Here is a 17,436-nt window from a genome sequence, read left to right on the forward strand (position 1 = left end):
TTGACTCAATGATGATCCCTGCAATGATCTTACCTGAGTGCTCTACTCAGCTTGTCATAGTTCATATGAGGTTTACATTTGCGTATACCCCATAACCGCGCCACCTCATCGGGGTCCTTGATGACGAATTCTCCATAGTCTCCTTGCCAGGCGATGAAATCATGATATTCCTCTTTCTGAAGAAGCTCCAGAATAAAGTGCCAGAGCTGGATCTGTCTGGAGCCCGGGCTGGACTCCGGCTTATAGGCCCAGTCAGGAAAGGCAAACCCTGGATTAAAAAAAGAGAAAAATGGGAGTTGTTAAAAAAAAAAAGCCTGATAAGAGCAGTCACATAGATAATATGCAAGAGGACAGGGAATGTCCCGGACTTATTTCCAATCATCCAATTTAGGAGCACTAAAGATTGACTTGCCCTAGTCTGAAATGGATGATAACAGGGAACAACAGCTTGCATTATAGTTAACCCAATATCCAGATATTAAAGGAACAAGTCTGATTGAAGAAAATAATTTTGCAAAAGGTCATTTCTACCGCTTTCACGAAAGCAGCACCTCCACTTCACTGCCAAAGCAATTAGTAAAGTTTGATAGAAATGCAAAGTTGAAGGTCTTAGTTTTTGCTCATAAAAGTTTTCGGCTCCACTTTAGGGATCATTCAGACGTCAGTTTTTCACTTACGAGTTCTATGCATGATAAAACATATATATTCTATTCTATGGGGCTGTTCACATGTACGTGTATTTTTGCAGACCGAGTGTCCGACTTTGAGTCACGCAAGTCTATGTGTCCAGGAACAAAAAAAGCCAAGATGCTTGGATGCTTTCCGTGTGCCGGCCCATTTTCATGTTTGTTTGAAAGGAGAAGTTTGAGAAAACTTTTCATACTCAAAAATAAACTGAGGAAAGAATGTAAAATCCAAAGCAACGATGATGAAAAATGATCCGTAAAATCAGTGATGTGTGAATAAGCCCTTAGGGAAAGAGACGTGAACAAGGTCTATATCCCAGATGCATGCAGATGTGTCTATACAGCTACATATCTCCGCCATTGACCTCGCAGATAGGTTTATGTTAAAACTGGAAGCGGAAATCTACTTCTATCTGTATAGGTTAGGAACATTTACACCAAGCAAGGAGCATTGATTACAGAGGAATAAGGCCCCGATATCCGCATCAACCACAACCAAATAAAGAAGGGTAGAAGAAAAAAACTCAGGAATGAGAAATATAGTAAATATTTACCAAAATAATATAATAATAAATAACATCCATATTTATCTATCTATCGCATATTTATATATATATATATATATATATATATATATATACACACACACACACAATGAAAAAGTTCTTTACTACTTTGGATATGCTGCCTCTTTTTATAGATATAATATGAATACATATATATATGTATATATATATAAAATTACAAATTATATATTATATATATGTATATATATATATATATATATATATATATATATACTGTATGTGTGTGTTCTTCACTCCTTTGGATATGCTGCTTCTTTTTATAGATATAATATGTATACATATATATGAATATATATATATATATATATAAAATTACACAGTATATATTATATATACTGTATGTACTGAATATATGCAGCATATATATTTATATACAGTGCATATATATATATATCTATATCTATATATATATATATAAATATACCAGACATATACACACACACATATATATATATATATATATATATATATATATAAACATATGCACATATATATATACATACAGAAATGTATATATATATATATATATATATATATCACACATATATACAAACATATCACACACACACACATATATATATATATACAGACAGAAATGTGTATATATATATATATCACACATCTATACATACATATCACACACACATAAATATATACACAAAAATATACACATATGTATTATATATGTATGTATATATGTATTTTCTCTGTTAAATATATATATACACACACACATACACATCAATAATTATAATTAAGACCTGAATTACTTAAGGTAACAAGTAACTGACATTATAATGTGATGTTTTCATATGTAGGAAATTTCTATAAAATTATCATACTTATTAGATAATTATTACAATTAATATTTGCATTGGTAATAGTTAAATAAACTCTGTTACTAACACTTTTATAATGATAGAATATGATAATATTATTTGCATTTTACCACTTTGAGTTCTATTAGTTACAGTTTTCTTCAATGGAATCTGAAATCCTTTTTCCCCACTATCACTGTTATTTTGACCATTTTTAGATAAATCTACTGGTTATATTGCTGTATAAATACTATTATCTCGCTGATTAACCCCTTGACACCCGGGCTGCTGTCACTTTGCCAGTAATCTCTGGGATAATTCAGTCTTCCATCATCCTTTCTTCCCTGTCTGCTGCTACATCCATGTTCTCTGCTACCGCTGACCCTTCTCCAATTACTGTTTATTTTCAATTCCCATTTCTATCTCTCCTCTTCTCTTTCATGTTTCTGTTTTTCTCTCCTCTATTTCTGTCTTATTCGATGTGAACTTCACTTCTGCAATTCGACCACCACTGACTGCAGCCCCCACAGAGCCCCCTCCACCCTCCACCACATCATGGGGGAATACATCGATGAAGGAGAAATTATTGGCAACCAGCAAAACGATATTTTAGCCCTAAACATTGAGACATGTTAGATATTGGTTATTATATCTCATGCCTGTAATATCGCCCGACGTATCTGTGCCATAGGGGAACTGAGGAATAATAAATCAGCAAGATGTAACAAGAAAAGAAAGAAGAAAGAAAGAGGAATATAGATTGATAGATGCCATTATATTGAAGTTCTATGAAAACTCACTATATTACCGCTGTAATATCGCCAAGTAGCAAACTCAGCTCTGCTACATTGACCAATTTCGTTTCTGCAGAAATCCCCCCGATCACTCCCGCACTATAATGCTGATTCTAATGTCTCCATCATCTATTCCAGAAGAATCATTTACTTTTTCAAAAGCAAAGTATCATCCGGGGATATGGAAAATGATAAAGGAAAGGGGGGATAGTTGTTTGTATATATTACACTGCTGGGAGTTGTAGTTTTAAATCTTTTGCTATAAAGTTCAGAAAACATTCTGTAAACTAGTCCTCCTACAGAAGTCCCCATCACTTCTCCCTCTCCCCCTCTTCTTAGTAGTTCTTCTGGTACTTTTAGTTATTCTCCTCTTCCTCTTCTTATTAGTTCTCCCCTCTTCTTCCTCTTATTAGTTCTCCCTCTCTTCCTCCTCTTATTATTAGTTATCCCCTCTTCCTCCTCTTATTAGTTTCCCCCTCATTCTCCTCTTATTATTAGTTCTCCCCCTCTTCCTCCTCTTATTAGTTTCCCCCTCATTCTCCTCTTATTATTAGTTCTCCCCCTCTTCCTCCTCTTATTATTAGTTCTCCCCCTCATTCTCCTCTTCTTATTAGTTCTGCCCCTCTTCCTCCTCTTATTAATTTCCCCCTCATTCTCCTCTTATTATTAGTTCTCCCCCTCTTCCTCCTCTTATTATTAGTTCTCCCCCTCATTCTCCTCTTCTTATTAGTTCTCCCCTCTTCCTCCTCTTATTATTAATTCTTCTCCTCCTCCTCCTCTTATTAGTTCTCCCCCTCTTCCTCCTCTTCTTATTAGTTCTCCCCTCTTCCTCCTCTTATTATTAGTTCTTCTCCTCCTCCTCCTCTTATTAGTTCTCCCCCTCTTCCTCCTCTTATTATTAGTTCTCCCCCTCTTCCTCCTCTTATTATTAGTTCTCCCCCTCTTCCTCCTCTTATTATTAGTTCTCCCCCTCTTCCTCCTCTTATTATTAGTTCTCCCCCTCTTCCTCCTCTTATTATTAGTTCTTCTCCTCCTCCTCCTCTTATTAGTTCTCCCTCTCTTCCTCCTCTTATTATTAGTTCTCCCCCTCCTCCCCCTCCTATTATTAGTTCTCCCCCTCTTCCTCCTCTTATTATTAGTTCTCCCCCTCTTCCTCCTCTTATTATTAGTTCTTCTCCTCCTCCTCCTCTTATTAGTTCTCCCTCTCTTCCTCCTCTTATTATTAGTTCTCCCCCTCCTCCCCCTCCTATTATTAGTTCTCCCCTCTTCCTCCTCTTATTATTAGTTCTTCTCCTCCTCCTCTTATTAGTTCTCCCTCTCTTCCTTCTCTCATTATTAGTTCTCCCCCTCTTCCTCCTCTTATTATTAGTTCTCCCCCTCTTCCTCCTCTTATTATTAGTTCTCCCCCTCTTCCTCCTCTTATTATTAGTTCTCCCCCTCTTCCTCCTCTTATTATTAGTTCTTCTCCTCCTCCTCCTCTTATTAGTTCTCCCTCTCTTCCTCCTATTATTAGTTCTCCCCCTCCTCCCCCTCCTATTATTAGTTCTCCCCCTCTTCCTCCTCTTATTATTAGTTCTCCCCCTCTTCCTCCTCTTATTATTAGTTCTTCTCCTCCTCCTCCTCTTATTAGTTCTCCCTCTCTTCCTCCTCTTATTATTAGTTCTCCCCCTCCTCCCCCTCCTATTATTAGTTCTCCCCTCTTCCTCCTCTTATTATTAGTTCTTCTCCTCCTCCTCCTCTTATTAGTTCTCCCTCTCTTCCTTCTCTCATTATTAGTTCTCCCCTCTTCCTTCTCTTATTAGTTTTCTCCTCTTCCTCCTCTTATTATTAGTTCTCCCCCTCTTCCTCCTCTTATTATTAGTTCTCCCCCTCTTCCTCCTCTTATTATTAGTTCTCCCCCTCTTCCTCCTCTTATTAGTTCCCCCCCTCTTCCTCCTCTTATTATTAGATCTCCCCCTCTTCCTCCTCTTATTATTAGATCTCCCCCTCTTCCTCCTCTTATTATTAGTTCTCCCCCTCTTCCTCTTCTTCCTTTGTCCCATTCCTATTCCTGTTGCATACTTCATCTTAAAAACCAAAGTGCCTAAATCTCTCCCCCTGCCCAGTGCTCTGGTGCTGACCTCTCCATTAGTTCTGACCTCCCCGATCACTTCTGATCTCAGTTCTCCTCTCCATATTCCCCCCTTTACTGCACTTGCTGATTATACCGCTAATACAATGCGGTGCTGAACCTCCCGGTAATTATTCTCTGCCTCCTTTCTATCTCTGCAGCCGTCACCAGGTGTCTCCTGGGAACAATATAATATTGTGAGAACATGAGAAATGGATGAGGAAACACACACCGCGCTCTGCTGCAATCGCATGCGACCCCATCATAGACTGGCCGACAGCAGATAGTCTGGCTGAATCCCCTGGAAAAAAATGAGCATCTTGAACCCAACACCACATCGTGCGACATTAATGCAATCTCCAATCTCCTTCCTAATCAAACATAATGAAGAAATGTGTTTTGTCCCACATGAAGGGAGAGGAAAGTCAGCCACCGACAGTCTATAATAATTTCAAAGGGAGAGAGAAAAGGAAAGAAAAAGAAAGAAAGAAAGAAAGAAAAAGAAAGAAAGAAAGAACGAGAAAGAGGGAGAGAAAGAAAAAGGGAAAAGAAAGAAAAAGAAGGGAGAAGAGAAAAAGAAAGAAAGAAAAAGAAAGAAGGAAAGAAAAAGAGGGAATAAAAGAAAGAGAAAGAAAGGGGAAGAAAGGAAGGAATAAAGAAAGAGAAAGAAAGAAAGAGAACGAAACAAAGAGGGAGAGAAACAGAAAGAGAAAGAGGGAGAGAAAGAGGGAGAGAAAGAAAAAAAGTGAATAAAACAAAGAAAAATAAAAAAAATTAAGAAAGAGAGGGAGAAAGAAAGAGAGAAAGGGAAAGAAAAAAGAGGGAAAGAAAGAAAAAAAGGGAAAGAAAGAAAGAGGGTCTGGAAAGAAAAGAAAGAAAGAGGGAGAGAAAGAAAAAAAAGAGGGAATAAAAGTGAAAAATTGAAAGAAGGGGGAAGAAAGATAGAGATAAAGAAAGGAGAGAAACAAAGAAAGAGAGATATAAAGAAAAAATAGGGAATGAAAGAAAGAAAGAGAAAGAAGGGAGAGAAAGAAAGAAAAAAAAGGGAGAAAAAGAAAAAGGGAATGGAAAGAAAAGAAAGAAGGAGATAAAGAAAGAGAAATGATGACTGTCACTACGGACAGCATGTGCACACACTAAATGTCTGAAGTTACCTGGAGTCCAGAGAGCAGGCATAGAAGGAGTCAGAAGAATATCAGACACGCAGCTGCAATCCATGCTTGATTCTGCAGACAGGGTATAGGAAAGGGAGAAAGGGGGAGAAAAAGCAAATAAAAAGAGGAGATGGAAGAAGAGAGCAGAGACCCAAGAAGGAGGATGATCCAGAAAGGTGTATTGAGTTGAGTTATGGATAAAATGAGAGAAAAAGGCAAAAGATCAAAGAAGCAGGAGAAGAACAAAAGATGAGTCACAGATAGAAGAAAGTCAAAGACAGAAGGAGACGAAGACGAAATGAAGATGACATACATGTAATAAGATAGAGAAGATGAAAGTTATCCAGGCAGGAGGTCCAGGAGGTGGTGAGGATGACACCAGGAGGAGGTGAAGGAGAACACAGGTGAGGGGTAAGAGACGAGTATGTCACAAGCAGATGGACCAGGGATGATGGGGCATGAACAGGTGAAGAAGAAGAAGTGATGATGGTGAGAAGAACAAGGGTACAACATCCAGGAGAGTTTAAGATGTTAAGCAGGTGAGGAAGTGAAGATGACAGGAAGGAAATTGGGGAGGAAGTTGAATTAATAGGTGAAGAAGAAGATGAGAAGAAGGTGAGAAAGACAGAAGACCACCCAGTGAGGAAATGCAGAAGTGAAAGGGGTACAGAGAAAAGTTGAAGACGATGACGAGAGTTGTTAAGAATAATCAGGTGAAGATGAAGCAGAAGATCCAAGAAGATTAAGGAGTAATGAGAAAAAGTAAAGAATAGTGAAAAGTTACAAAATAAATAAATAATAAAGAAAAAGAAACAAAAACAAGAAAACAACATAAAAGGAGAGTTATGGAATGAGGAGAGTAATGAAGAAAACAAGGAGAGTGAAAGGTTAAAGACAAGGAAGCAGAGGGGAAGAAGAAAGAAGAGAAACAGGTCAGCAAATGTCCCATCTCCAAATATGATATATCGGGTAGATATTGTCTAATTAAGGGGGTTTAACGTTGTTGCATTACTCCAACCCTTATCATGTCCTGACAGCCTCACACTGGGTATTGTAGTTTTACATCAGCTGGAGAGTTACTGGATGAAGAATATCCAGAATAGAAACTACCCCAGAAGTTTCAAAACAATCAACAAGTACAAGAGCAGAAAAGCTGGAAGAACTGAAGAAAGTGACCTGCTAACTGCGGCTACATGTAAGACCAGAGTGTGGGTGAGTTCTCCATGCTGCACAGCACCACTGACAATACCTGCTCCTGCTCCATGTGCAAACAACCTGATAATGTAACAGGGAAGCGAAGTATCCTGCTCCTCCAAAGCCACAAGCAAAACTCAGCCCCCCTCTCCTCTCACACCCCCTCCTGTGCTTGATCTTTTCACCAAGCCCTCTGCTGCTCCCCCCCAGCAGCCCCCGGCAGAAGGAGACAAGCCAGAGCCAGATAATGATCTGCCGAACAGCAGATGGGGTGCAGCGGAAAGTGGGGCCCCGGGCGGAGAGTGTGCTGTCTTCACGCCTCTTGTGTGACATGGAAGCTGGGGGTGTACAGGGAGGGAGGGGGCTGAGATGTGTAAGACCCTTCTTCTCCTTCCTAGAGGAAACTACAGGAAACAACACAACCTCAGCGATCTACAGATTATTCTCCTGCTCCACACACAACACAGAGCACAACACAACACAACATACAGCACACAACACAGAGCACACAACACACACAACACAACATACAACACACAACACAGAGCACAACACAACACAACATACAGCACACAACACAGAGCACACAACACACACAACACAACATACAACACACAACACAGAGCACAACACAACACAACATACAGCACACAACACAGAGCACACAACACACACAACACAACATACAACACACAACACAGAGCACAACACAACACAACATACAGAACACAACACAGAGCACACAACACACACAACACAACATACAACACACAACACAGAGCACAACACAACACAACATACAGCACACAACACAGAGCACACAACACACACAACACAACATACAACACACAACACAGAGCACAACACAACACAACATACAGAACACAACACAGAGCACACAACACACACAACACAACATACAACACACAACACAGAGCACAACACAACACAACATACAGAACACAACACAGAGCACACAACACACACAACACAACATACAACACACAACACAGAGCACAACACAACACAACATACAGCACACAACACAGAGCACACAACACACACAACACAACATACAACACACAACACAGAGCACAACACAACACAACATACAGAACACAACACAGAGCACACAACACACACAACACAACATACAACACACAACACAGAGCACAACACAACACAACATACAGAACACAACACAGAGCACACAACACACACAACACAACATACTCCACACAACACACACAACACACACAACACAACATACAACACAGAGCACACAACACAACACACAACATACTCCACACAACACACACAACACACAACATACTCCACACAACACACACAACACACACAACACAGAGCACACAACACACACAACACAACATACAGCACACAACACAGAGCACACAACACAGAGCACACAACACAGAGCACACAACACACACAACATACAGCACACAACATACTCCACACAACACACACAACACACACAACACAGAGCACAACACAATACAACATACAGCACACAACACAGAGCACACAACACAGAGCACACAACACAGAGCACACAACACACACAACACAACATACTCCACACAACACACACAACACACACAACACAACATACAACACAGAGCACACAACACAACACACAACATACTCCACACAACACACACAACACACAACATACTCCACACAACACACACAACACACACAACACAGAGCACACAACACACACAACACAACATACAGCACACAACACAGAGCACACAACACAGAGCACACAACACAGAGCACACAACACAGAGCACACAACACACACAACATACAGCACACAACATACTCCACACAACACACACAACACAGAGCACAACACAATACAACATACAGCACACAACACAGAGCACACAACACAGAGCACACAACACAGAGCACACAACACACACAACACAACATACTCCACACAACACACACAACACAACATACAACACAGAGCACACAACACAACACACAACATACTCCACACAACACACACAACACAACACACAACATACTCCACACAACACACACAACACAGAGCACACAACACACACAACACAACATACAGCACACAACACAGAGCACACAACACAGAGCACACAACACAGAGCACACAACACACACAACACAACACAGAGCACACAACATACAACACACAACACACACAACACACACAACACAACATACAGCACACAACACAGAGCACACAACACAACACAGAGCACACAACATACAACACACAACACACACAACACAACATACAACACAGAGCACACAACATACAACACAACACAACATACAGCACACAACACAGAGCACACAACACACACAACACAACACACAACATACTCCACACAACACACACAACACAACATACAGCACACAACACATACAACACAGAACACAACACAACACACAACATACTGCACACAACACAACATACAGCACACAACACACACAACACAGAGCACAACACAACACACAACATACTGCACACAACACACACAACACAGAGCACACAACACACAACACACAACATACTCCACACAACACACACAACACAACACACAACATACTCCACACAACACACACAACACAGAGCACAACACAACATACAGCACACAACACAGAGCACACAACACAGAGCACACAACATACAACACACAACACAACATACAGCACACAACACAGAGCACACAACACACACAACACAACACAGAGCACACAACATACAACACACAACACACACAACACACACAACACAACATACAACACAGAGCACACAACATACAACACAACACAACATACAGCACACAACACACACAACACAACACACAACATACTCCACACAACACACACAACACAACACAACATACAGCACACAACACATACAACACAGAACACAACACAACACACAACATACTGCACACAACACAACATACAGCACACAACACACACAACACACACAACACAACATACAACACAGAGCACACAACACACAACACACAACATACTCCACACAACACACACAACACACAACATACTCCACACAACACACACAACACACACAACACAGAGCACAACACAACACAACATACAGCACACAACACAGAGCACACAACACAGAGCACACAACACAGAGCACACAACACACACAACATACAGCACACAACATACAGCACACAACACACACAACACACACAACACAGAGCACAACACAACACAACATACAGCACACAACACAGAGCACACAACACAGAGCACACAACACAGAGCACACAACACACACAACACAACACAGAGCACACAACATACAACACACAACACACACAACACACACAACACAACATACAGCACACAACACAGAGCACACAACACACACAACACAACACAGAGCACACAACATACAACACACAACACACACAACACAACATACAACACAGAGCACACAACATACAACACAACACAACATACAGCACACAACACAGAGCACACAACACACACAACACAACACACAACATACTCCACACAACACACACAACACAACACAACATACAGCACACAACACATACAACACAGAACACAACACAACACACAACATACTGCACACAACACAACATACAGCACACAACACACACAACACAGAGCACAACACAACACACAACATACTGCACACAACACACACAACACAGAGCACACAACACACAACACACAACATACTCCACACAACACACACAACACAACACACAACATACTCCACACAACACACACAACACACACAACACAGAGCACACAACACACACAACACAACATACAGCACACAACACAGAGCACACAACACAGAGCACACAACACAGAGCACACAACACAGAGCACACAACACACACAACATACAGCACACAACATACTCCACACAACACACACAACACACACAACACAGAGCACAATACAATACAACATACAGCACACAACACAGAGCACACAACACAGAGCACACAACACAGAGCACACAACACACACAACACAACACAGAGCACACAACATACAACACACAACACACACAACAGAACATACAGCACACAACACAGAGCACACAACACACACAACACAACACAGAGCACACAACATACAACACACAACACACACAACACAACATACAACACAGAGCACACAACATACAACACAACACAACATACAGCACACAACACAGAGCACACAACACACACAACACAACACACAACATACTCCACACAACACACACAACACAACATACAGCACACAACACATACAACACAGAACACAACACAACACACAACATACTGCACACAACACAACATACAGCACACAACACACACAACACAGAGCACAACACAACACACAACATACTGCACACAACACACACAACACAACACACAACATACAACACACAACACAACACACAACATACTCCACACAACACAACACACAATATACTCCACACAACACACACAACACAACACAACATACAGCACACAACACACACAACACAGAGCACAACACAACACACAACATACTGCACACAACACACACAACACAACACACAACATACTGCACACAACACACACAACACAACACACAACACAGAGCACACAACACAGAGCACAACACAACACAACATACAGCACACAACACAGAGCACACAACACACACAACACAACACACAACATACTCCACACAACACACACAACACAACACAACATACAGCACACAACACACACAACACAGAGCACAACACAACATCCAACATACTGCACACAACACACACAACACAACACACAACATACTACACACAACACACACAACACAACATACAGCACACAACACACACAACACAGAGCACAACACACAGCACAGAGCACAACACACAGCACAGAGCACAACTCACAACACAGAGCACAACACACAACACAGAGCACAAAACACAACACAGAGCACAACACACAACACAGAGCACAACACACAACACAGAGCACAACACACAGCACAGAGCACAACTCACAACACAGAGCACAACACACAAAACAGAGCACAACACACAACACAGAGCAAAACACAACACAGAGCACAACACACAACACAGAGCACAACACACAACACAGGGCACACAATAGAGCACAACACAGAGCACAGAACACAGAGCACACAACACACACAATACAACACAGAGCACAACACAACATACAACACACAACACACACAACACAGAGCACAACACAACATACAGCACACAACACACACAACACAACACAGAGCACACAACACACAACATACAGCACACAAAACACACAACACAGAGCACACAACACACACAACACAGAGCACAACACAACACACAACATACAGCACACAACACACACAACACAGAGCACACAACATACAGCAAACAACACACACAACACAGAGCACACAACACACAGCATACAGCACACACAACACAGAGCACAATATACAGCACACCACACATACAACACACACAACACAACACAGAGCACACAACACACACAACACAGAGCACAACACAACACACAACATACAGCACACAACACACACAACACAACACAGAGCACAAGACAACACAACACACACAACACAGAGCACAAGACAACACACAACATACAGCACACAACACATCATACAGCACACAAAACACAACACAGAGCACACAACACACACAACACAGAGCACACAACAAACATACAGCACACAACACAAAGCACACAACACAGCACAACACACAACATACAGCACACAACACAGAGCACAACATACAGCACACCACACATACAACACAGAACACACAACACAGAGCACACAACACAGAGAACAGAACACAGAGCACATAATACGGAGCACAACACACAGAGCACATGACACAGAGCACAACACACAACACAGAACACAGAGCACACAACACAGAGCACACAACACAGCACAACACAGAGAGCACACAGCACAACACACAACATACAGCACACAACACACACAACACAGAACACAACATACAGCACACCACACATACAACACAGAACACACAACACAGAGCACAACACACAGAGCACACAACACAGAGCACAGAAGACAGAACACACAACAGAGCACACAACACACAACACACAACAGAGCACACAACACAGAGCACACAACACAGAGCACACAACACAGAACACACAACACAGAGCACACAACACAGAGCACACAACACACACAGCATACAGCACACAACATACTCCACACAACACACACAACACACACAACACAGAGCACAACACAACACAACATACAGCACACAACACAGAGCACACAACACAGAGCACACAACACAGAGCACACAACACACACAACACAACACAGAGCACACAACATACAACACACAACACACACAACACACACAACACAACATACAGCACACAACACAGAGCACACAACACAACACAGAGCACACAACATACAACACACAACACACACAACACAACATACAACACAGAGCACACAACATACAACACAACATACAGCACACAACACAGAGCACACAACACACACAACACAACACACAACATACTGCACACAACACACACAACACAACATACAGCACACAACACATACAACACAGAACACAACACAACACACAACATACTGCACACAACACAACATACAGCACACAACACACACAACACAGAGCACAACACAACACACAACATACTGCACACAACACACACAACACAGAGCACACAACACACAACACACAACATACTCCACACAACACACACAACACAACACACAACATACTCCACACAACACACACAACACAGAGCACAACACAACATACAGCACACAACACAGAGCACACAACACAGAGCACACAACATACAACACACAACACAACATACAGCACACAACACAGAGCACACAACACACACAACACAACACAGAGCACACAACATACAACACACAACACACACAACACACACAACACAACATACAACACAGAGCACACAACATACAACACAACACAACATACAGCACACAACACAGAGCACACAACACACACAACACAACACACAACATACTCCACACAACACACACAACACAACACAACATACAGCACACAACACATACAACACAGAACACAACACAACACACAACATACTGCACACAACACAACATACAGCACACAACACACACAACACACACAACACAACATACAACACAGAGCACACAACACACAACACACAACATACTCCACACAACACACACAACACACAACATACTCCACACAACACACACAACACACACAACACAGAGCACAACACAACACAACATACAGCACACAACACAGAGCACACAACACAGAGCACACAACACAGAGCACACAACACACACAACATACAGCACACAACATACTCCACACAACACACACAACACACACAACACAGAGCACAACACAACACAACATACAGCACACAACACAGAGCACACAACACAGAGCACACAACACAGAGCACACAACACACACAACACAACACAGAGCACACAACATACAACACACAACACACACAACACACACAACACAACATACAGCACACAACACAGAGCACACAACACACACAACACAACACAGAGCACACAACATACAACACACAACACACACAACACAACATACAACACAGAGCACACAACATACAACACAACACAACATACAGCACACAACACAGAGCACACAACACACACAACACAACACACAACATACTCCACACAACACACACAACACAACACAACATACAGCACACAACACATACAACACAGAACACAACACAACACACAACATACTGCACACAACACAACATACAGCACACAACACACACAACACAGAGCACAACACAACACACAACATACTGCACACAACACACACAACACAGAGCACACAACACACAACACACAACATACTCCACACAACACACACAACACAACACACAACATACTCCACACAACACACACAACACACACAACACAGAGCACACAACACACACAACACAACATACAGCACACAACACAGAGCACACAACACAGAGCACACAACACAGAGCACACAACACAGAGCACACAACACACACAACATACAGCACACAACATACTCCACACAACACACACAACACACACAACACAGAGCACAATACAATACAACATACAGCACACAACACAGAGCACACAACACAGAGCACACAACACAGAGCACACAACACACACAACACAACACAGAGCACACAACATACAACACACAACACACACAACAGAACATACAGCACACAACACAGAGCACACAACACAACACAGAGCACACAACATACAACACACAACACACACAACACAACATACAACACAGAGCACACAACATACAACACAACACAACATACAGCACACAACACAGAGCACACAACACACACAACACAACACACAACATACTCCACACAACACACACAACACAACACAACATACAGCACACAACACATACAACACAGAACACAACACAACACACAACATACTGCACACAACACAACATACAGCACACAACACACACAACACAGAGCACAACACAACACACAACATACTGCACACAACACACACAACACAACACACAACATACAACACACAACACAACACACAACATACTCCACACAACACAACACACAATATACTCCACACAACACACACAACACAACACAACATACAGCACACAACACACACAACACAGAGCACAACACAACACACAACATACTGCACACAACACACACAACACAACACACAACATACTGCACACAACACACACAACACAACACACAACACAGAGCACACAACACAGAGCACAACACAACACAACATACAGCACACAACACAGAGCACACAACACACACAACACAACACACAACATACTCCACACAACACACACAACACAACACAACATACAGCACACAACACACACAACACAGAGCACAACACAACATCCAACATACTGCACACAACACACACAACACAACACACAACATACTACACACAACACACACAACACAACATACAGCACACAACACACACAACACAGAGCACAACACACAGCACAGAGCACAACACACAGCACAGAGCACAACTCACAACACAGAGCACAACACACAACACAGAGCACAAAACACAACACAGAGCACAACACACAACACAGAGCACAACACACAACACAGAGCACAACACACAGCACAGAGCACAACTCACAACACAGAGCACAACACACAAAACAGAGCACAACACACAACACAGAGCAAAACACAACACAGAGCACAACACACAACACAGAGCACAACACACAACACAGGGCACACAATAGAGCACAACACAGAGCACAGAACACAGAGCACACAACACACACAATACAACACAGAGCACAACACAACATACAACACACAACACACACAACACAGAGCACAACACAACATACAGCACACAACACACACAACACAACACAGAGCACACAACACACAACATACAGCACACAAAACACACAACACAGAGCACACAACACACACAACACAGAGCACAACACAACACACAACATACAGCACACAACACACACAACACAGAGCACACAACATACAGCAAACAACACACACAACACAGAGCACACAACACACAGCATACAGCACACACAACACAGAGCACAATATACAGCACACCACACATACAACACACACAACACAGAGCACACAACACACACAACACAGAGCACAACACAACACACAACATACAGCACACAACACACACAACACAACACAGAGCACAAGACAACACAACACACACAACACAGAGCACAAGACAACACACAACATACAGCACACAACACATCATACAGCACACAAAACACAACACAGAGCACACAACACACACAACACAGAGCACACAACAAACATACAGCACACAACACAAAGCACACAACACAGCACAACACACAACATACAGCACACAACAC

At 41.8% G+C, this 17,436-nt stretch overlaps 1 protein-coding gene across 2 annotated transcripts in view; it reads right to left on the reverse strand.

The window, feature by feature from the left end:
- The window catches only part of ERFL (ETS repressor factor like), a 94,436-nt gene that overhangs the window by 11,243 nt on the left and 65,757 nt on the right, over positions 1-17,436 (reverse strand). The window contains exons 2-3 of one of the 2 annotated variants that reach the window (XM_073655850.1): positions 6,150-6,221; positions 34-268 (exon numbers count right to left, since the gene is read on the reverse strand). In XM_073655850.1, the coding sequence (XP_073511951.1) occupies positions 34-268; positions 6,150-6,213 (299 nt within the window). In that variant the 5' untranslated portion in view covers positions 6,214-6,221. Of the gene's footprint in view, positions 1-33; positions 269-6,149; positions 6,443-17,436 lie in introns of those variants that run through there. The other variant, XM_073655851.1, reaches the window with a different exon arrangement.

The sequence above is a fragment of the Phyllobates terribilis genome, unplaced genomic scaffold, assembly GCF_046119375.1.
Source record: "Phyllobates terribilis strain yellow unplaced genomic scaffold, ASM4611937v1 Scaffold_12__6_contigs__length_324123572, whole genome shotgun sequence".
Lineage (NCBI taxonomy): Eukaryota > Metazoa > Chordata > Amphibia > Anura > Dendrobatidae > Phyllobates > Phyllobates terribilis.